Genomic DNA, 22,345 nt, shown 5'->3' on the forward strand with positions numbered 1-22,345 from the left:
GCGTTCAACTCATGTAAACAAACGACATTGGCCTGTGATTGGTCCTGCTCCAGTGTCTCTCCTCGCCTTGTGCCTACTCAGCACATACGGTTGACGTCGGTTGAGCATGGTGGTTGTGATGTGTGGTGCTCTCGATAATTGTTGTGAATTTTCGGTGAAAATTGACATTTACGAAGTGTACTGTCTACTGTGATTACATCTACAACCATCAGAATTCGTGTTCTCTGCACGGTTAAGGTAAGTAGAGATGATATTGTCGTCCTGCACGAGAATCATCCGACGATTAGCCCGGCTCGAGCGTCCCTCACTCCCACCTCACCCGGTAGCAGTCATTTCTTGTGGTGGCGACGTTTTGCTCACGTTCGTCTCCACGGAGTCTTGCCTCTTCCGTCACCACGCCAAGACTTGTGGTCTGATATCTTGCGTCATCACAGACAACCTCAGTGGGGTCCAGTCGTCTGTTGGCGTTTCCTTTGTATTCTTTTCTAAATGATGCCAGAAAGGAACTGTAAGATGTACTTGAATCCAGGACCCTGCGAGTCCAGCCGGCCTTTCCAAAGCTCCTGATGGGGACGCGGACGTCTGAGAGCCAATGATAAGGCGCCTCACCGATTATTATACCTTGGCGAAACTGAAACGTAACCAGGGATCCAAGTTGCTCCACAACGAATCGAAATCTCGCCTCTAGGATCACACAAGTCTCGGCAAAACACATGAAAGGGAGCAAGGGAAGGAGTAGCAATACTCCTGAAACAGGAGTTGTGGGAGTATGTGATAGAGTGTAAGAAAGTAAATTCTCGATTAATATGGGTAAAACTGAAAGTTGATGGAGAGAGGTGGGTGATTATTGGTGCATATGCACCTGGGCATGAGAAGAAAGATCAAGAGAGGCAAGTGTTTTGGGAGCAGCTGAATGAGTGTGTTATTGGTTTTGATGCACGAGACCGGGTTATAGTGATGGGTGATTTGAATGCAAAGGTGAGTAATGTGGCAGTTGAGGGAATAATTGGTATACATGGGGTGTTCAGTGTTGTAAATGGAAATGGTGAAGAGCTTGTAGATTTATGTGCTGAAAAAGGACTGATGATTGGGAATACCTGGTTTAAAAAGCGAGATATACATAAGTATACTTATGTAAGTAGGAGAGATGGCCAGAGAGCGTTATTGGATTACGTGTTAATTGACAGTCGTGCGAAAGAGAGACTTTTGGATGTTAATGTGCTGAGAGGTGCAACTGGAGGGATGTCTGATCATTATCTTGTGGAGGCTAAGGTGAAGATCTGTATGGGTTTTCAGAAAAGAAGAGTGAATGTTGGGGTGAAGAGGGTGGTGAGAGTAAGTGAGCTTGAGAAGGAGACCTGTGTGAGGAAGTACCAGGAGAGACTGAGTACAGAATGGAAAAAGGTGAGAACAATGGAAGCAAGGGGAGTGGGGGAGGAATGGGATGTATTTAGGGAATCAGTGATGGATTGCGCAAAAGATGCTTGTGGCATGAGAAGAGTGGGAGGTGGGTTGATTAGAAAGGGTAGTGAGTGGTGGGATGAAGAAGTAAGAGTATTAGTGAAAGAGAAGAGAGAGGCATTTGGATTATTTTTGCAGGGAAAAAATGCAATTGAGTGGGAGATATATAAAAGAAAGAGACAGGAGGTCAAGAGAAAGGTGCAAGAGGTGAAAAAAAGGGCAAATGAGAGTTGGGGTGAGAGAGTATCATTAAATTTTAAGGAAAATAAAAAGATGTTCTGGAAGGAGGTAAATAAAGTGCGTAAGACAAGGGAGCAAATGGAAACTTCAGTGAAGGGCGCAAATGGGGAGGTGATAACAAGTAGTGGTGATGTGAGAAGGAGATGGAGTGAGTATTTTGAAGGTTTGTTGAATGTGTTTGATGATAGAGTGGCAGATATAGGGTGTTTTGGTCGAGGTGGTGTGCAAAGTGAGAGGGTTAGGGAAAATGATTTGGTAAACAGAGAAGAGGTAGTGAAAGCTTTGCGGAAGATGAAAGCCGGCAAGGCAGCAGGTTTGGATGGTATTGCAGTGGAATTTATTAAAAAAGGGGGTGACTGTATTGTTGACTGGTTTGTAAGGTTATTTAATGTATGTATGACTCATGGTGAGGTGCCTGAGGATTGGCGGAATGCGTGCATAGTGCCATTGTACAAAGGCAAAGGGGATAAGAGTGAGTGCTCAAATTACAGAGGTATAAGTTTGTTGAGTATTCCTGGTAAATCATATGGGAGGGTATTGATTGAGAGGGTGAAGGCATGTACAGAGCATCAGATTGGGGAAGAGCAGTGTGGTTTCAGAAGTGGTAGAGGATGTGTGGATCAGGTGTTTGCTTTGAAGAATGTATGTGAGAAATACTTAGAAAAGCAAATGGATTTGTATGTAGCATTTATGGATCTGGAGAAGGCATATGATAGAGTTGATAGAGATGCTCTGTGGAAGGTATTAAGAATATATGGTGTGGGAGGAAAGTTGTTAGAAGCAGTGAAAAGTTTTTATCGAGGATGTAAGGCATGTGTACGTGTAGGAAGAGAGGAAAGTGATTGGTTCTCAGTGAATGTAGGTTTGCGGCAGGGGTGTGTGATGTCTCCATGGTTAATTTGTTTATGGATGGGGTTGTTAGGGAGGTAAATGCAAGAGTTTTGGAAAGAGGGGCAAGTATGAAGTCTGTTGGGGATGAGAGAGCTTGGGAAGTGAGTCAGTTGTTGTTCGCTGATGATACAGCGCTGGTGGCTGATTCATGTGAGAAACTGCAGAAGCTGGTGACTGAGTTTGGTAAAGTGTGTGGAAGAAGAAAGTTAAGAGTAAATGTGAATAAGAGCAAGGTTATTAGGTACAGTAGGGTTGAGGGTCAAGTCAATTGGGAGGTGAGTTTGAATGGAGAAAAACTGGAGGAAGTGAAGTGTTTTAGATATCTGGGAGTGGATCTGGCAGCGGATGGAACCATGGAAGCGGAAGTGGATCATAGGGTGGGGGAGGGGGCGAAAATTCTGGGGGCCTTGAAGAATGTGTGGAAGTCGAGAACATTATCTCGGAAAGCAAAAATGGGTATGTTTGAAGGAATATTGGTTCCAACAATGTTGTATGGTTGCGAGGCGTGGGCTATGGATAGAGTTGTGCGCAGGAGGATGGATGTGCTGGAAATGAGATGTTTGAGGACAATGTGTGGTGTGAGGTGGTTTGATCGAGTGAGTAACGTAAGGGTAAGAGAGATGTGTGGAAATAAAAAGAGCGTGGTTGAGAGAGCAGAAGAGGGTGTTTTGAAGTGGTTTGGGCACATGGAGAGAATGAGTGAGGAAAGATTGACCAAGAGGATATATGTGTCGGAGGTGGAGGGAACGATGAGAAGATTGAGAACAAATTGGAGGTGGAAAGATGGAGTGAAAAAGATTTTGTGTGATCGGGGCCTGAACATGCAGGAGGGTGTAAGGAGGGCAAGGAATAGAGTGAATTGGAGCGATGTGGTATACCGGGGTTGACGTGCTGTCAGTGGATTGAATCAAGGCATGTGAAGCGTCTGGGGTAAACCATGGAAAGCTGAGTAGGTATGTATATTTGCGTGTGTGGACGTATGTATATACATGTGTATGGGGGGGGTTGGGCCATTTCTTTCGTCTGTTTCCTTACGCTACCTCTCAAACGCGGGAGACAGCGACAAAGTATAAAAAAAAAAAAAAAAAAAATATATATATATATATATATATATATATATATATATATATATATATATATATATATATATATATATATATATATTATCCATGAGGATAGGGGAGAAAGAATACTTCCCACGTATTCCCTGCGTGTCGTAGAAGGCGACTAAAAGGGAAGGGAGCGGTGGGCTGGAAATCCTCCCCTCTCATTTTTTTATTTTAATTTTCCAAAAGAAGGAACAGAGAAGGGGGCCAGGTGAGGGTATTCCCTCAAAGGCCCAGTCCTTTGTTCTTAACGCTACCTCGCTATCGCGGGAAATGGCGAATAGTGTGAAAAAAAAAAAAAAATATATATATATATATATATATATATATATATATATATATATATATATATATATACATATATATATATATATATATATATATATATATATATATATATATATATATATATATATATATATATATATATATATTTTTCCATCTCCACTCTATTCCCCATTTCCCACGTTAGCGAATTAGCGTTAAAAATAGAGGACTGGGCCTTTGAGGGAATATCTTCACCCGGCCCCCTTCTCTGTTCCTTTTTTTGGAAAAAAAAAGAAATATATATATATATATATATATATATATATATATATATATATATATATATATATATATATATATATATATATATATATATATATATTTCCATCTCCACATTATTCCCCATTTCCCGCGTTAGCGAATTAGCGTTAAGAATAGAGGACTGGGCCTTTGAGAGAATATCCTTACCCGGCCCCCTTCTCTGTTCCTTGTTTTGGAAAATTAAAAAAAAAACGAGAGGGGAGGATTCTCAGCCCCCCGCTCCCTCCCCTTTTAGTCGCCTTCTAAGACACGCAGGGAATACGTGGGAAGTATTCTTAATCCCCTATCCCCAGGGATAATATATATATATATATATATATATATATATATATATATATATATATATATATATATATATATATATATATATACATATATATATATATATATATATATATATATATATATATATATATATATATATATATATATATATATATATATATATTTTCTTTTTTTTTTTTCTTTTTTTTTTTATACTTTGTCGCTGTCTCCCGCGTTTGCGAGGTAGCGCAAGGAAACAGACGAAAGAAATGGCCCAACCCCCCCCCCATACACATGTATATACATACATCCACACACGCAAATATACATACCTACACAGCTTTCCATGGTTTACCCCAGACGCTTCACATGCCTTGATTCAATCCACTGACAGCACGTCAACCCCGGTATACCACATCGCTCCAATTCACTCTATTCCTTGCCCTCCTTTCACCCTTTATTCATTTATCACCATTATTCCCCATTTCCCGCGTTAGCGAATTAGCGTTAAGAATAGAGGACTGGGCCTTTGAGGGAATATCCTTACCCGGCCCCCTTCTCTGTTCCTTGTTTTGGAAAATTAAAAAAAAAACGAGAGGGGAGGATTCTCAGCCCCCCGCTCCCTCCCCTTTTAGTCGCCTTCTACGACACGCAGGGAATACGTGGGAAGTATTCTTAATCCCCTATCCACAGGGATAATATATATATATATATATATATATATATATATATATATATATATATATATATATATATATACATATATATATATATATATATATATATATATATATATATATATATATATATATATATATATATATATATTTTTTTTTTTATACTTTGTCGCTGTTTCCCGCGTTTGCGAGGTAGCGCAAGGAAACAGACGAAAGAAATGCCCCCCCCCCATACACATGTATATACATACATCCACACACGCAAATATACATACCTACACAGCTTTCCATGGGGATAGGGGAGAAAGAATACTTCCCACGTATTCCCTGCTTGTCGTAGAAGGCGACTAAAAGGGAATATAATCCATCCTCCTGCGCACAACTCTATCCATAGCCCACGCCTCGCAACCATACAACATTGTTGGAACCAATATTCCTTCAAACATACCCATTTTTGCTTTCCGAGATAATGTTCTCGACTTCCACACATTCTTCAAGGCTCCCAGAATTTTCGCTCCCTCCCCCACCCTATGATCCACTTCCGCTTCCATGGTTCCATCCGCTGCCAGATCCACTCCCAGATATCTAAAACACTTCACTTCCTCCAGTTTTTCTCCATTCAAACTCACCTCCCAATTGACTTGACCCTCAACCCTACTGTACCTAATAACCTTGCTCTTATTCACATTTACTCTTAACTTTCTTCTTCCACACACTTTACCAAACTCAGTCACCAGCTTCTGCAGTTTCTCACATGAATCAGCCACCAGCGCTGTATCATCAGCGAACAACAACTGACTCACTTCCCAAGCTCTCTCATCCCCAACAGACTTCATACTTGCCCCTCTTTCCAAAACTCTTGCATTCACCTCCCTAACAACCCCATCCATAAACAATTTAAACAACCATGGAGACATCAAACACCCCTGCCGCAAACCTACATTCACTGAGAACCAATCACTTTCCTCTCTTCCTACACGTACACATGCCTTACATCCTCGATAAAAACTTTTCACTGCTTCTAACAACTTTCCTCCCACACCATATATTATTAATACCTTACACAGAGCATCTCTATCAACTTTATCATATGCCTTCTCCAGATCCATAAATGCTACATACAAATCCATTTGCTTTTCTAAGTATTTCTCACATACATTCTCCAAAGCAAACACCTGATCCACACATCCTCTACCACTTCTGAAACCACACTGCTCTTCCCCAATCTGATGCTCTGTACATGCCTTCACCCTCTCAATCAATACCCTCCCATATAATTTACCAGGAATACTCAACAAACTTATACCTCTGTAATTTGAGCACTCACTCTTATCCCCTTTGCCTTTGTACAATGGCACTATGCACGCTTTCCGCCAATCCTCAGGCACCTCACCATGAGTCATACATACATTAAATAACCTTACCAACCAGTCAACAATACAGTCACCCCCTTTTTTAATAAATTCCACTGCAATACCATCCAAACCTGCTGCCTTGCCGGCTTTCATCTTCCGCAAAGCTTTCACTACCTCTTCTCTGTTTACCAAATCATTTTCCCTAACCCTCTCACTTTGCACACCACCTCGACCAAAACACCCTATATCTGCCACTCTATCATCAAACACATTCAACAAACCTTCAAAATACTCACTCCATCTCCTTCTCACATCACCACTACTTGTTATCACCTCCCCATTTGCGCCCTTCACTGAAGGGCGCAAATATATATATATATATATATATATATATATATATATATATATATATATATATATATATATATATATATATATATATATATCTCCCCGTTCAATGATGTTCCCATTTGTTCCCTTCTCTTACGCACTTTATTTACCTCCTTCGAAAACATCTTTTTATTCGCCCTAAAATTTCATGATACTCTCTCACCCCAACTCTCATTTGCCATCTTTTTGATCTCTTGCACCTTTCTCTTGGCTTCCTGCCTCTTTCTTTTATACATCTTCCATTCATTTGCATTATTTCCCTTCAAAAATCTTCCAAATGCCTCTTTCTTCTCTTTCGCTAAAAATCTCACTTCTTCATCCCAACACTCACTACCCTTTCTAATCTGCCTACCTCCCACGCTTCTCATGCAACAACTATCTTTTGCGCAATCCATCACTGAACCCCTAAATACATCCCATTCCTCCCCCACTTCCCTTATGTCGTTTGTTCTCACCTTTTTCCATTCTGTACTCAGTCTCTCAAGGTACTTCCCCACACAATTCTCCCTCCCAAGCTCTCTTACTCTCACCACTCCCTTCACCCCAACATTCTCTCTTCTTCTCTGAAAACCTCTACAAATCGTCACCCTCGCCTATACAAGATAATGATCAGACATCTCTCCAGTTGCTCCTCTCAGCACATTAACATCCAAAAGTCTCGTTTTTTCGCGCCTATCAATTAACACGTAATCCAATAACGCTCTCCGGCCATCTCTCCTACTTACATATGTATACTTATGTATATCTCTCCTTTAAACCAGGTATTCCCAATCACCAGTCCTTTTTTCAGCACATAAATCTACAAGCTCTTCAGCATTTCCATTTACAACAATGAACTCCCCATGTACACCAATTTTTCCCTCAACTGCCACGTTACTCACCTTTGCATTCAAATCACCCATCACTATAGCCCGGTCTCGTGCATCAAAACTAATAACACACTCACTCAGCTGCTCCAAAAACACTTGTCTTTCATGATCTTTCTTCTCATGTTCAGGTGCATATGCACCAGTAATCACCCAACTCTCTCCATCCACTTTCAGTTTTACCCAAATCTATCTAGAGTTTACTTTCTTACACTCTATTACATACTCCCACCATTCCTGTTTCAGGAGTTGTGCGACTCCTTCCCTTGCTCTTGTCCTCTCACTAACCCCTAACTTTAACCTTGAGCTTCGTTTCATTCAGAGCCAAAACATCCAGGTTTCTTTCCTCAAAGATACTACCTATCTCTCCTTTCTTCTCACCTTGGTTACATCCACACACAATTAGACACCCCAATCTGAGCCTTCGAGGAGGATGAGCATTCCCCGCGTGACTCCTTCTTCTGTTTCGCCTTTTATAAAGTTAAAATACAAGGAGGGGAGGGTTTCTAGCCCCCCCGCTCCCGTCCCCTTTAGTCACCTTCTACGACACGTGAGGAATACGAGGGAAGAATACTTGTATGACAACCCCCTCCCCCGCATGTACGTGAGGCAGCGCTAGGAAAAGACAACATAGGCCACATTTGTTCACACTCAGTCTCTAGCTGTCATGTTTAATGCACCAAAACCATAGCTCCCTTTCCACATCCAGGCCCCACAAAACTTTACATGTTTTACCCCAGACGCTTCACATGCCTTGGTTCAATCCTTTGACAGCACGTCGACTCCGGTATACCACATAATTCCAATTCACTCTATTCCTTGCACTCCTTTCACCCTCCTCCACCTCTGATACATATATCCTCTTTGTCAATCTTTCCTCACTCATTCCCTCCATGTGACTAAAGCATTTCAAAACACCCTCTTCTGCTCTCTCTACCACACTCTTTTTATTACCACACATCTCTTTTACCCTTTCATTACTTACTCGATCAAACCACCTCACACCATATATTGTTTTCAAACATCTCAATTCCAGCACATCAACCTTCCTCCGCACAACTCTATCTATAGCCCACGCCTCGCAACCATATAACATTGTTGGAACCACCATTCCTTCAAACATACCCATTTTTGCTTTCCAAGATAACGTTCTCGACTTCCACATATTTTTCAACGCCCAGAACTTTTGCCGCCTCCCCCACCCTATGATTCACTTCCGGTTCCATGGCTCCATCCGCTGCCAAATCAATTCCCAGATATCTAAAACACTTCACTTCCTCCAGTTTCCCTCCATTCAAACTTATCTCCCAATTGACTTGTCCCTCAACCCTACTGTGCCTAATAACCTTGCTCTTATTCACATTTACTCTTAACTTTCTTCTTTCACACACTTTACCAAACTCAGTCACCAACTTCTGCAGTTTCTTACATGAATCAGTCACCAGCTCTGTATCATCAGCGAACAACAACTGACTCACTTCCCAAGCTCTCTCATCCACAACAGACTGCATACTTGCCCCTCTTTCCAAAACTCTTGCATTCACCTCCCTAAAACCCCATCCATAAACAAATTAAACAACCATGGAGACATCACGCACCCGTGCCGCAAACTGACATTCTCTGAGAACCAATCACTTTCTTCTCTTCCTACACGTACACATGCCTTATATCCTCGACAAAAACTTTTTACTGTTTTTTTAACAACTTACCTCTCCCACCATATATTCTTGATACCTTCCAGAGAGCATCTCTATAAACTCTATCATATGCCTTCTCCAGCTACATAAATGCTACGTACAAATCTATTTGCTTTTCTAAGTATTTCACATATACATTCTTCAAGGTAAACACCTGATCCACACATCCTCTACCACCTCTGAAACCACACTGCTTTTCCCCAGTCTGGTGCTCTGTACATGCTTTCACCCTCTCAATCAATACTCATCCATATAATTTCCCATGATTATCAACAAACTTAAACCTCTGTAATTTGAGCACTCTTACCACCTTTGCCTTTGTACAATGGCACTCCGCCAATCCTCAGGAACCTTACCATGAGTTATACATACATTACATAACCTTACAAACCAGTCAACAATACAGTCACCTATCCTTTTTAATAAATTCCTCTGCAATACCATCCAAACACGCTGCCTTGCCGGCTTTCATCTTCCGCAAAGCTTTTACTATCTGTTCTCTGTTTACCAAATCATTCTCCCTAACACTCTCACTTTGCACACCACCTCGACCAAAACACCCTATATCTGCCACTCTTTCATCAAACACATTCAACAAACCTTCAAGATACTCACTCCATCTTTTCACATCACCACTACCTGTTATCACCACCCCCATTAGCCCCTTTCACTGATGTTCCCATTTCTTCCCTTGTCTTACGCTCTTTATTTATTATTTTATAGTTCGAGGACACTGGAATTTTTGCCATTAGCTTTCATAAAAGCAGAAACATTATCCTATTTACCACATTCAGTAATAAAATTTTTCGTATTTAGTTCTTGGATTTGTATTATCTGGTCCCCGAAATTACGTATACAAACATCAAGTATGAAGGAAAATATGTATGTTATTCTACAACCCAAAATGGCACTCGGTGGTTATATCACGATAATGTGTCCATATATCTATTTTCATAGTACAATGTAGTATCATATAGGGAGATACGATATCTGTTGTGAAGTATGTAAACCAATAGCATAATGCTGACCATATTAGCAGATAACACTCGTACCCTTCCTGACGTGCTGATGGAGGGGTCGTAGTGCGGCTGCTCTAGTAGGGCGCCCCAGCCGTACATGAAAGCAGTGCTGAGCCTAACCCCACGCCCTCTTGACACCCACCGCCACGCCCTCTGCAGCAGCCACAGGATCACACCCCACGCCACCACACTTACTACCACCGCAAACCACAGTTCTCCTGGAGGAGGATATTTAGCAAGATTGGCAACCTAACACAAATAGACTGTGATGTAATAATCATTGCTTAAATTCCTGATATTTTCTAAGAAAAAGAAATGCAAGTTTCCTTTTATCTTTGCGGCACAAAATGGTTACATTAGTCTTACAGAATTTCTAATAACTGAATGTTAGATAACTTGCATTTTTTCCTCTTTAATCACATGTAGGACAGCGGTGACTGAGATATTGGTAGGATGCACAGAGGAGTAAATGGTGGAAGGCAGGGTGATTTCAAGGGTGGTAGAGGAAGTTGAGACAAAGAGTTTGCTTCGAGGGTTGGTGTGGATAATACTCAGAGAAAATAAGGACAATGTAGGTGGCGTTTCTGAATCTGGAGAAAATGGATGATATGGCGGACGTAGAAGTATTGTGTAATGTATTCGAATATATAGTAGAGGAGAGAATCAACTAAAATGCAGATATTTTATATCGGGAGTAAGGTGTGTGAAGATGTAAGTTCTTCCAAGAGAAAGTGATTCTGCGTCAAAGGAGATTGATCGTACTATAGCTGTTTAATCTGTAAGTGAATAGGGTTTTGAAGGTATAGTGTAAAGGTCCTGGAGGAAAGTGCTTGCTTATAGGATATTGAGGATGAATGGACATGGAAGATGAATGAATTACTGGTAGCAATGACGGTTTTCGAGAAAGACTCGAAAAACTACATTAGTTGCTCACAAAGACTGGATAAGTATGTTTCAGGAAGAAGCTAGGATTTTCTATGAATTATATAAGGAAAAAAGATTTAGCAAAAACGTGGAAAAGAAAGATGCAGATGATATAGATAACCGATGAAATCTGGTAATATTAGATGTCGTGCAGTTAGTGAGTTCCACAAGGGAATATGCTGTTCTCGGCGAAAACGAGTGTATAGGACTTGACTTTGAACATGGGTTCAGGATATATATATATATATATATTATATTATATATATATGGTTGCGAGGGCGTGGGCTATGGATAGAGATGTGCGCAGGAGGATGGATGTGCTGGAATGAGATGTTTGAGGAAAATGTGTTGGTGTGAGGTGGTTTGATCGAGTAAGTAACGTAAGGGTAAGAGAGATGTGTGGGAATAAAAAGAGCGTGGTTGAGAGAGCAGAAGAGGGTGTTTTGAAATTGTTTGGGCACATGGAGAGTTTGAGTGAGGAAAGATTGACCAAGAGGATTTATGTGTCGGAGGTGGAGGGAACGAGGACAAGTGGGAGACCAAATTGGAGTTGGAAAGATGGAGTGAAAAAGATTTTGTGTGATCGGTGCCTGAACATGCAGGAGGGTGAAAGGAGGGCAAGGAATAGAGTGAATTGGATCGATGTTGTATACCGGGGTTGACGTGCTGTCAGTGGATTGAATCAGGGCATGTGAAGCGTCTGGGGTAAACCATAGAAAGCTGTGTAGGTATGTATATTTGCGTGTGTGGACGTATATATATTACTGTGTATTGGGGGTGGATTGGGCCATTTCTTTTGTCTGTTTCCTTGTGCTACCTCGCAAACGCGGGAGACATCGCAAAGAAAAAAAAAATATATATATATATATATATATATATATATATATATATATATATATATATATATATATATATATATATATTAATATATATATATATATATATATATATATATATATATATATATATATATATATATATATATATATATATATAAATATATATATATTTTTTTTTTTTTTTTTTTTTTTTGCCGATGTCTCCCGCGTTTGCGAGGTAGGCAGGAAACAGACGAAAGAAATGGCCCAACCCACCCCAATACCACATGTAATTATTATACGTCCACACAGCAAATATACATAACCTACACAGCTTTTCTATGGTTTACCCCAGACACTTCACATGCCTGATTCAATCCACTGACAGCACGTCAAACAACGGTTACCACATTGATCAATTCACTCTATTCCTTGCCCTCCTTTCATACTCCTGCATGTTCAGGCCCGACCCCCACACAAAATCTTTTCACTACATCTTTCCACCTCCAATTTGGTCTTCCACTTTCCTCGTTCCTCTACCTCCGACACATATATCCTCTTGGTCAATCTTTCCTCACTCATTCTCTCCATGTGCCCAAACCATTTCAAACACCTTTCTGCTCTCTCAACCACGCTCTTTTTATTTCCATATATCTCTTTTACCCTTACATTACTTTACTCGATCAAACCACCTCACACCACACATTGTACTCAAACATCTCATTTCCAGCATATCCATCCTCCTGCGCACAACTTTATCCATAGCCCACGCCTCGCAACCATACAACATTGTTGGAACCACTATTCCTTCAAACACACCCATTTTTGCTTTCCGAGATAATGTTCTCGACTTCCACACATTTTTCAAGGCTCCCAGGATTTTCGCCCCCTCCCCCACCCTATGATTCACTTCCGCTTCCATGATACAATCCGCTGCCAGATCCACTCCCAGATATCTAAAACACTTCACTTCCTCCGGTTTTTCTCCATTCAAACTTACCTCCCAATTGACTTGACCCTCAACCCTACTGTACCTAATAACCTTGCTCTTATTCACATTTACTCTTAACTTTCTTCCTTCACACACTTTACGAAACTCAGTCACCAGCTTCTGCAGTTTCTCATATGAATCAGCCACCAGCGCTGTATCATCAGCGAACAACAACTGACTCACTTCCCAAGCTCTCTCATCCCCAACAGACTTCATACTTGCCCCTCTTTCAAAAACTCTTGCATTTACCTCCCTAACAACCCCGTCCATAAAGAAATTAAACAACCATGGAGACATCACACACCCCTCCCGCAAACCTACATTCACTGAGAACCAATAACTTTCCTCTCTTCCTACACGTACACATGCCATACATCCTCGATAAAAACATTTCACTGCTTCTAACAACTTGCCTCCAACACCATATATTCTTAATACCTTCCACAGCGCATCTCTATCAACTCTATCATATGCCTTCTCCAGATCCATTAATGCTACATACAAATCCATTTGCTTTTCTAAGTATTTCTCACATACATTCTTCAAAGCAAACACCTGATCCACACATCCTCTACCACTTCTGAAACCACACTGCTCTTCCCCAATCTGATGCTCTGCACATGCCTTCACCCTCTCAATCAATACCCTCCCTTATAATTTACCAGGAATAATTTGAGCACTCACTCTTATCCCCTTTGCCTTTGTACAATGGCACTATGCACGCATTCAGCCAATCCTCAGGCACCTCACCATGAGTCATACATACATTAAATAACCTTACCAACCAGTCAATAATAAAGTCACCCCCTTTTTTAATAAATTCCACTGCAATACCATCCAAACCTGCTGCCTTGCCGGCTTTCATCTTCCGCAAAGCTTTTACTACCTCTTCTCTGTTTATCAAATCATTTTCCCTAACCCTCTCACTTTGCACACCACCTCGAACAAACACCCTATATCTGCCACTCTATCATCAAACACATTCGACAAACCTTCAAAATACTCACTCCATCTCCTTCTCACATCACCACTACTTGTTATCACCTCCCCATTTGCGCCCTTCACCGAAGTTCGCATTTGTTCCCATGTCTTACGCACTTTATTTACCTCCTTCCAGAACATCTTTTTATTCTCCCTAAAATTTAATGATACTCTCTCACCCCAACTCTCATTTGCCCTCTTTTTCACCTCTTGCACCTTTCTCTTGACCTCCTGTCTCTTTCTTTTATACATCTCGCATTCAATTGCATTTTTTCCCTGCAAAAATAATCCAAATGCCCCTCTTTTCTCTTTCACTAATAATCTTACTTCTTCATCCCACCACTCACTACCCTTTCTAATCAACCCACCCCCCACTCTTCTCATGCTACAAGCATCTTTTGCTCAATCCATCATTGATTCCCTAAATACATCCCATTCCTCCCACACTCCCCTTAATTCCATTGTTCTCACCTTTCTCCATTCTGTACTCAGTCTCTCCTGGTACTTCCTCACACAAGTCTCCTTCCCAAGCTCACTTACTCTCACCATCCTCTTCACCCCAACATGCACTCTTCTTTTCTGAAAACCCATTCAAATCTTCACTTTAGCCTCCACAAGATAATGATCAGACATTCCTCCAGTTGCACCTCTCAGCACATTAACATCCAAAAGTTTTTCTTTCGCGCGCCTGTCAATTAACACGTAATCTAATAACGCTCTCTGGCCATCTCTCCTACTTACATACTTATACTTATGTATATCTCGCTTTTTAAACCAGGTATTCCCAATCATCAGTCCTTTTTCAGCACATAAATCTACAAGCTCTTCACCATTTCCATTTACAACACTGAAAACCCCAGTTATACCAATTATTCCCTCAACTGCCACATTACTCACCATTACATTCAAATCACCCATCACTATAACCCGGTCTCGTGCATCAAAACCACTAACACACTCATTCAGCTGCTCCCAAAACACTTGCCTCTCATGATCTTTCTTCTCATGCCCAAGTGCATATGCACCAATAAATACCCATCTCTCTCCATCAACTTTCAGTTTTACCCATATTAATCGAGAATTTACTTTCTTACAATCTATCATATACTCCCAGAACTCCTGTTTCAGGCGTACTGCTACTCCTTCCCTTGCTCTTGTCCTCTCACTAACCCCTGACTTTACTCCCAAGACATTCCCAAACCACTCTTCCCCTTTTCCCTTGAGCTTCGTTTAACTCAGAGCCAAAACATCCAGGTTCCTTTCCTCAAACATACTACCTATATCTCCTTTTTTCACATCTTGGTTACATCAACACACATTTACACACCCCAGTCTGAACCTTCGAGGAGGATGAGCACTCCCCGCATGACTCCTTCTTCTGTTTCCCATTTTAGAAAGTTAAAAAATACATGGAGGGGAGGATTTCTGGCCCCCCGCTCCCGTCCCCTCTAGTCGCCTTCTACGACACGCGAGGAATGCGTGGGAAGTAAATTATTAAAAATTTTTTTTATAATATGCATATATTTTCATGTCTTGTAATATTTATTGATATATATATATATATATATATATATATATATATATATATATATATATATATATATATATATATATATATATATATATATATATATATATATATATATATATATATATTTTTTTTTTTTTTTCTATTTATTAATTTTTATTTTGCTTTGTCGCTGTCTCCCACGTCAGCGAGGTAGCGCAATGAAACAGACGAAAGAATGGCCCAACCAACCCACATACACATGTATATACATACACGTAAACATACGCCAATATGTATACCTATACATCTCAAAGTAAACATATATATACACACACAGACATATACATATATACACATGTACATAATTCATACTGCCTGCCTTTATTCATTCCCATCACCACCCCGCCACACATGGAATAACAATTCCCTCCCCCCTCATGTGTGCGAGGTAGTGCTCGGAAAAGACAACAAAGTCCCCATTCGTTCACACTCAGTTCTAGCTGTCATGTAATAATACACTGAAACCACAGCTCCCTTTCCACATCCAGGCCCCACAGAAATTTCCATGGTTTACCCAGAAGCGTCATATGCCCTGGTTCAATCCATTGACAGCACGTCGACCCCGGTATACCGCATTGTTCCAATTCATTCTATTCCTTGCTCGTCTTTCACTCTCCTCCATGTTCAGGCCCCGATCGCTAAAAAACTTTTTCACTCCATCTTTCCACCTCCAATTTGGTCTCCCACTTCTCCAACTTCCCACCACCTCTGACACATATATCCTCTTGGTCAATCTTTCCTCACTCATTCTCTCCATGTGACCAAACCATTTCAAAACACCCTCTTCTGCTCTCTCAACCACGCTCTTTTTATTTCCACACATCTCTCTTACCCTTACATTACTTACTGGATCAAACCACCTCACAACACATATTGTCCTCAAACACCTCATTTCCAGCACATGCACCCTCCTGCGCACAATTCTATCCATAGCCCACGCCTCGCAACCATACAACATTGTTGGAACCACTATTCCTTCAAACATACGCATTTCTGCTTTCCGAGATAATGTTCTCGACATCCAAACATTCTTCAAGGCTCCCAGAATTTTCGCCCCCTCCCCCACCCTATGATTCAATTCCCCTTCCATGGTTCCATCCGCTGTCAAATCCACTCACAGATATCTAAAACACTTTACTTCCTCCACTTTTTCTCCATTCAAACTTACCTCAAAATCGACTTGACCCTCAACCCTACTGTACCTAATAACCTTGCTCTTATTCACATTTACTCTTAACTTTCTTCTTTCACACACTTTACCAAACTCAGTCACCATCTTCTGCAGTTTCTCACATCAATCAGCCACCAGCGCTGTATCATCAGCGAACAACAACTGACCCACGTTCCAAGCTCTCTCATCCACAACAGATTGCATACTTGCCCCTCTTTCCAAAACTCTTGCATTCACCTCCCTAACAACCTCATCCATAAACAAGTCAAACAACCATGGAGACATCACACACCCCTGCAGCAAACCTACATTCACTAAGAACCAATCACTTTCCTTTCTTCCTACACGTACCCAAGCCTTAAATCCTCGATAGAAACTTTTCACTGCTTCTGACAACTTGCCTCCAACAACATATATTCTTAATACCTTCCACAGAGCATACCTATGAAATCTATCATATGCCTTCTCCAGATCTATAAAAGGTACATACAAATCCATTTGCTTTTCTAAGTATTTCTCACATACATTCTTCAAAGCAAACACCTGATCCACACATCCTCTACCACTTCTGAAACCACACTGCTCTTCCCCAGTCTGATGCTCTGTACATGCCTTCACCCTCTCAATCATTACCCTCCCATATAATTTACCGGGAATACTTAACAAACTTATACCTCTGTAATTTGAGCACTCACTCCCCTTTGCCTTTGTACAATGGCACTATGCAAGGATTCCGCCAATCATCAGGCACCTCACCATGAATCATACATACATCAAATAACCTTACCAACCAGTCAACAATAGAGTCACCCCCTTTTGTAATAAATTCCACTGAAATACCATGCAAACCCGCTGCCTTGACGGCTTTCATCTTCCGCAAAGCTTTTACTGCCTTTTTTCTGTTTACCAAATAATTTTCCCTAACCCTCTCACTTTGCACACCTCCTCGACCAAAACACCCTATATCTGCCACTCTATCATCAAACACATTCAACAAACCTTCAACATACTCACTCCATCTCCTTCTCACATCACCACTACTTGTTATCACCTACCCATTAGTCCGATTCACTGATGTTCACATTTGCTCCCTTGCCTTACCCACTTTATCTACATCCTTCCAAAACATCTATTTATTTTCCCTAAAATTTAATGATACTCTCTCCTCCCAACTCTCATTAGCCCTTTTTTCACCTCTTCCACCTTTCTCTTGACCTCCTGCGTATTTCTTTTATACATCCCCCACTCATTTGCATTTTTTACCTGCAGTAATCGTTCAAATGCCTCTCTCTTCTCTTTCACTGATAATCTTACTTCTTCATCCCACCATCACTACACTTTCTAATCAACCCACCTCACGCACTTCTCATACCACCAGCATCTTTTGCGTAAGCCATCACTTCTTCCCTAAATACTTCACAGTTCTCCCCCACTCCCCTTACCTCCTTTGTTCTCACCTTTTTCCATTCTGCACTCAGTCTCTCCTGGTAATTCCTGACACAAGTCTCCTTCCCAAGCTCACTTACTCTCACTACTAACTTCAAGCCAACATTCTCTCTTCTTTTCAGAAAACCCCTACAAATTTTCAGCTCTACCTCCACAAGATAATGATCAGACATCCCTCCAGTTGCACCTCTCAGCACATTAACATCCAAAAGTCTCTCTTTCGCGCGCCTATCAATTAACACGTAATCCAATAACACTCTCTCGCCATCTCTCCTACTTATATACGTACGCTTATGTATATCTCACTTTTAAACCAGGTATTCCCAATCACCAGTCCTTTTTCAGCACATATATCTACAAGCTCTTCACCACTCATTTGCATTTTTTTTCCTGGAAAATTCGTCCAAATGCCTCTCTCTTCTCTTTCACTAAAAATCTCACTTCTTCATCCCACCACTCACTACCCTTACTAAACAACCCTCCTCCCACGCTTCTCATGCCACAAGCATCTTTTTTGCGCAAGCCATCACTGCTTTCCTAAATACATCCCATTCCTCCCCCACTCCCCTTACCTCCTTTGTTCTTACCTTTTTCCATTCTGTAGTCAGTCTCTCCTGGTACTTCCTCACACAAGTCTCCTTCCCAAGCTCACTTACTCTCACCACTCTCTTCACCCCAACATTCTCTCTTGTTTTCTGAAAACCCCTACAAATCTTCACCTTCACCTCCACAAGACAATGATCAGACATACCTCCAGTTGCACCTCTAAGCATATTAACATCCAAAAGTCTCTCTTTCGTGCGCCTATCAATTAACACGTAATCCAATAACGCTCTCTCGCCATCTCTCCTACTTATAAACGTACACTTATGTATATCTCACTTTTTAAACCAGGTATTCCCAATCACCAATCCTTTTTCAGCACATAATTCTACAAGCTCTTCACCATTTCCATTTACAACACCGAACACCCCATGTATACCAATTATTCCCTCAACTGCCACATTACTCACTTTTGCATTCAAATCACCCATCACTATAACCCAGTCTTGTGCATCAAAACCACTTACACACTCATACAGCTGCTACCAAAACACTTGCCTCTCATGATCATTCTTCTCATGCCCAGTTGCATATGCACCAATAATCACCCATCTCTGACAATCAACTTTCAGTTTTACTCATATCAATCTAGAATCTACTTTCTTACACTCAGTCACATACTCCCTACAACTCCTGTTTCAGGAGTAGCGCTAATCATTCCCTTACTCTTGTTCTGTCGCTAACCCCTGTCTTTACTCCCAAGATATTCCCAAACCACTCTTCCCCTCTACCCCCGAGCTACGTTTCACTCAGAGCCAAAACATCCAGATTCCTTTCTTCAAACAAACTACCTATCTCTCCTTTTTTCTCAAGTCGGTTACATCCAGACACATTTAGATACCCCAATCTGAGCCTTCGAGGAGAATGAGAACTCCCCGCGTGAATCCTTCTTCGGTTTCACCTTCTAGAAAGTTAAAACACATGGAGGCGAGGGTTTCTAGCCCACCGCTCTCGTCCCCTTTAGTCGCCTTCTACGACACGTGAGTAATGCGTAGGAAGTATTCTTTCTCCCCTATCCCTTCTATCCCCTAGGGATATATATATATATATATATATATATATATATATATATATATATATATATATATATATATATATATATATATATATATATATATATATATATATACATACATATATATATATATATATATATATATATATATATGTATATATATATATATATATATATATATATATATATATATATATATATACATATATATATATATATATATATATATATATGCCCAAACCATTTCAAAACACCCTCTTCTGCTCTCTCGACCACGCTCTTTTTATTTCCATACATCTCTCTTACCCTTGCATTACTTACTCGATCAAACCACCTCACACCACACATTGTCCTGAAACATCTCACTTCCAGCACATCCACCCTCCTGCGCACAACTCTATCCATAGCCCACACCTCGCAACTAAACAACATTGTTGGAACCACTATTCCTTCAAACATACCCATTTTTGCTTTCCGAGATAATGTTCTCGACTTCCACACATTTTTCAAGGCTCCCAGGATTTTCGCCCCCTCCCCCACCCTATGATTCAATTCCGCTTCCATGGTACCATCCGCTGCCAGATCCACTCCCATATATCTAAAACACTTCAATTCCTCCAGTTTTTCTCCATTTATATTTACATCCCAATTGACTTGACCGTTAACCCTTCTGTACCTGATAACCTTGCTCTTGTTCACATTTACTCTTAACTTTCTTCTTTCACACACTTTACCAAAGTCTGTCACCAGCGCTGTATCATATATATATATATATATATATATACATATATATATATATATATATATATATATATATATATATATATATATATATATGTATATATATTTTCCTTTGTCGCTGTCTCCCGCGTTTGCGAGGTAGCGCAAGGAAACTGACGAAAGAAATGGCCCAACTAACCCCCATACACATGTATATTTATACACGTCCACACACGCAAATATACATACCCATACATCTCAATGTACACATATATATTCACACACAGACACATACATATATACACATGCACACAATTTACACTGCATGCCTTTATTCATCCCCATCGCCACCTCGCCACACATTTAATAACATCCCCTTCCCCCTCATGTGTGTGAGGTAGCGCTAGGAAAAGACAACAAAGGCCACCTTCGTTCACACTCAGTCTCTAGTTGTCATGCAATAATTCCCGAAACCACAGCTTCCTTTAACATCCACGCCCCACAGAACTTTCCATGGTTTACCCAAACGCTTTACATGCCCTGATTCAATCCATTGACAGCACGTCGGCCCCGGTATACCACATCGATCCAATTCACTCTATTCCTTGCCCGCCTTTCACCCTCCTGCATGTTCAGCCCCGATCACACAAAATCTTTTTCACTCCATTGTCCACCTCCAATTTGGTTTCCCATTTCTCCTCGTTCCCTCCACCTCCGACACATATATCCTCTTGGTCAATCTTTCCTCACTCATTTTCTCCATGTGCCCAAACCTTTTGAAAACAACCCTCTTTTGCTCTCTCAACCACGATCTTTTTATTTCTACACATCTCTCTTACCCTTACATTACTTACTCGATCAAACCCCCTCACACCACATATTATCCTCAAACATCTCATTTCCAGCACATCCATCCTCCTGCGCACAACTCCATCGATAGCCCACGCCTCGGAACGATACAACATTGTTGGAACCACTATTCCTTCAAACATACCCCTTTTTCCTTTCGGAGATAATGTTCTCGACTTCCACAAATTCTTCAAGGCTCCCAATATTTTCGCCCCCTCCCCCACCCTATAATTCAATTGCCCTTCCAATAGTTCCATCCGCTGCCAGATCCACTCCTAGATATCTAAAACACTTCAATTCCTCCAGTTTTTCTCCATTCAAATTCACATCCCAATTGACTTTACCCTTAACCCTACCGTACCTAATAACCTTGCTCTTATTCACATCTACCCTGAACTTTCTTCTTTCACACACTTTACCAAACTCAGTCACCAGCGCTGTATCATATATATATATATATATATATATATATATATATATATATATATATATATATATATATATATATATATATATATATTCATTTTCCTTTGTCGCTGTCTCCCGCGTTTGCGAGGTAGCGCAAGGATACAGACGAAGGATATGGCCCAACTAACCCCGATACACATGTATATCTATACACGTCCACACACGCAAATATACATACCCATACATCTCAATGTACACATATATATTCACACACAGACACATACATATATACACA

General features: G+C 40.7%; 1 protein-coding gene across 1 annotated transcript in view; it reads right to left on the reverse strand.

Moving 5' to 3' along the window:
• LOC139756230 (glutamate receptor ionotropic, delta-1-like) overlaps positions 1-22,345 on the reverse strand; it is a 285,085-nt gene that overhangs the window by 152,196 nt on the left and 110,544 nt on the right. The window contains exon 4 of the mRNA XM_071675391.1: positions 10,588-10,772. Within this exon, the coding sequence (XP_071531492.1) occupies positions 10,588-10,772 (185 nt within the window). The remainder of the gene's footprint in view (positions 1-10,587; positions 10,773-22,345) is intronic.

Source organism: Panulirus ornatus, chromosome 2 (genome assembly GCF_036320965.1).
Source record: "Panulirus ornatus isolate Po-2019 chromosome 2, ASM3632096v1, whole genome shotgun sequence".
In the NCBI taxonomy this organism is placed as follows: Eukaryota; Metazoa; Arthropoda; class Malacostraca; order Decapoda; family Palinuridae; genus Panulirus; species Panulirus ornatus.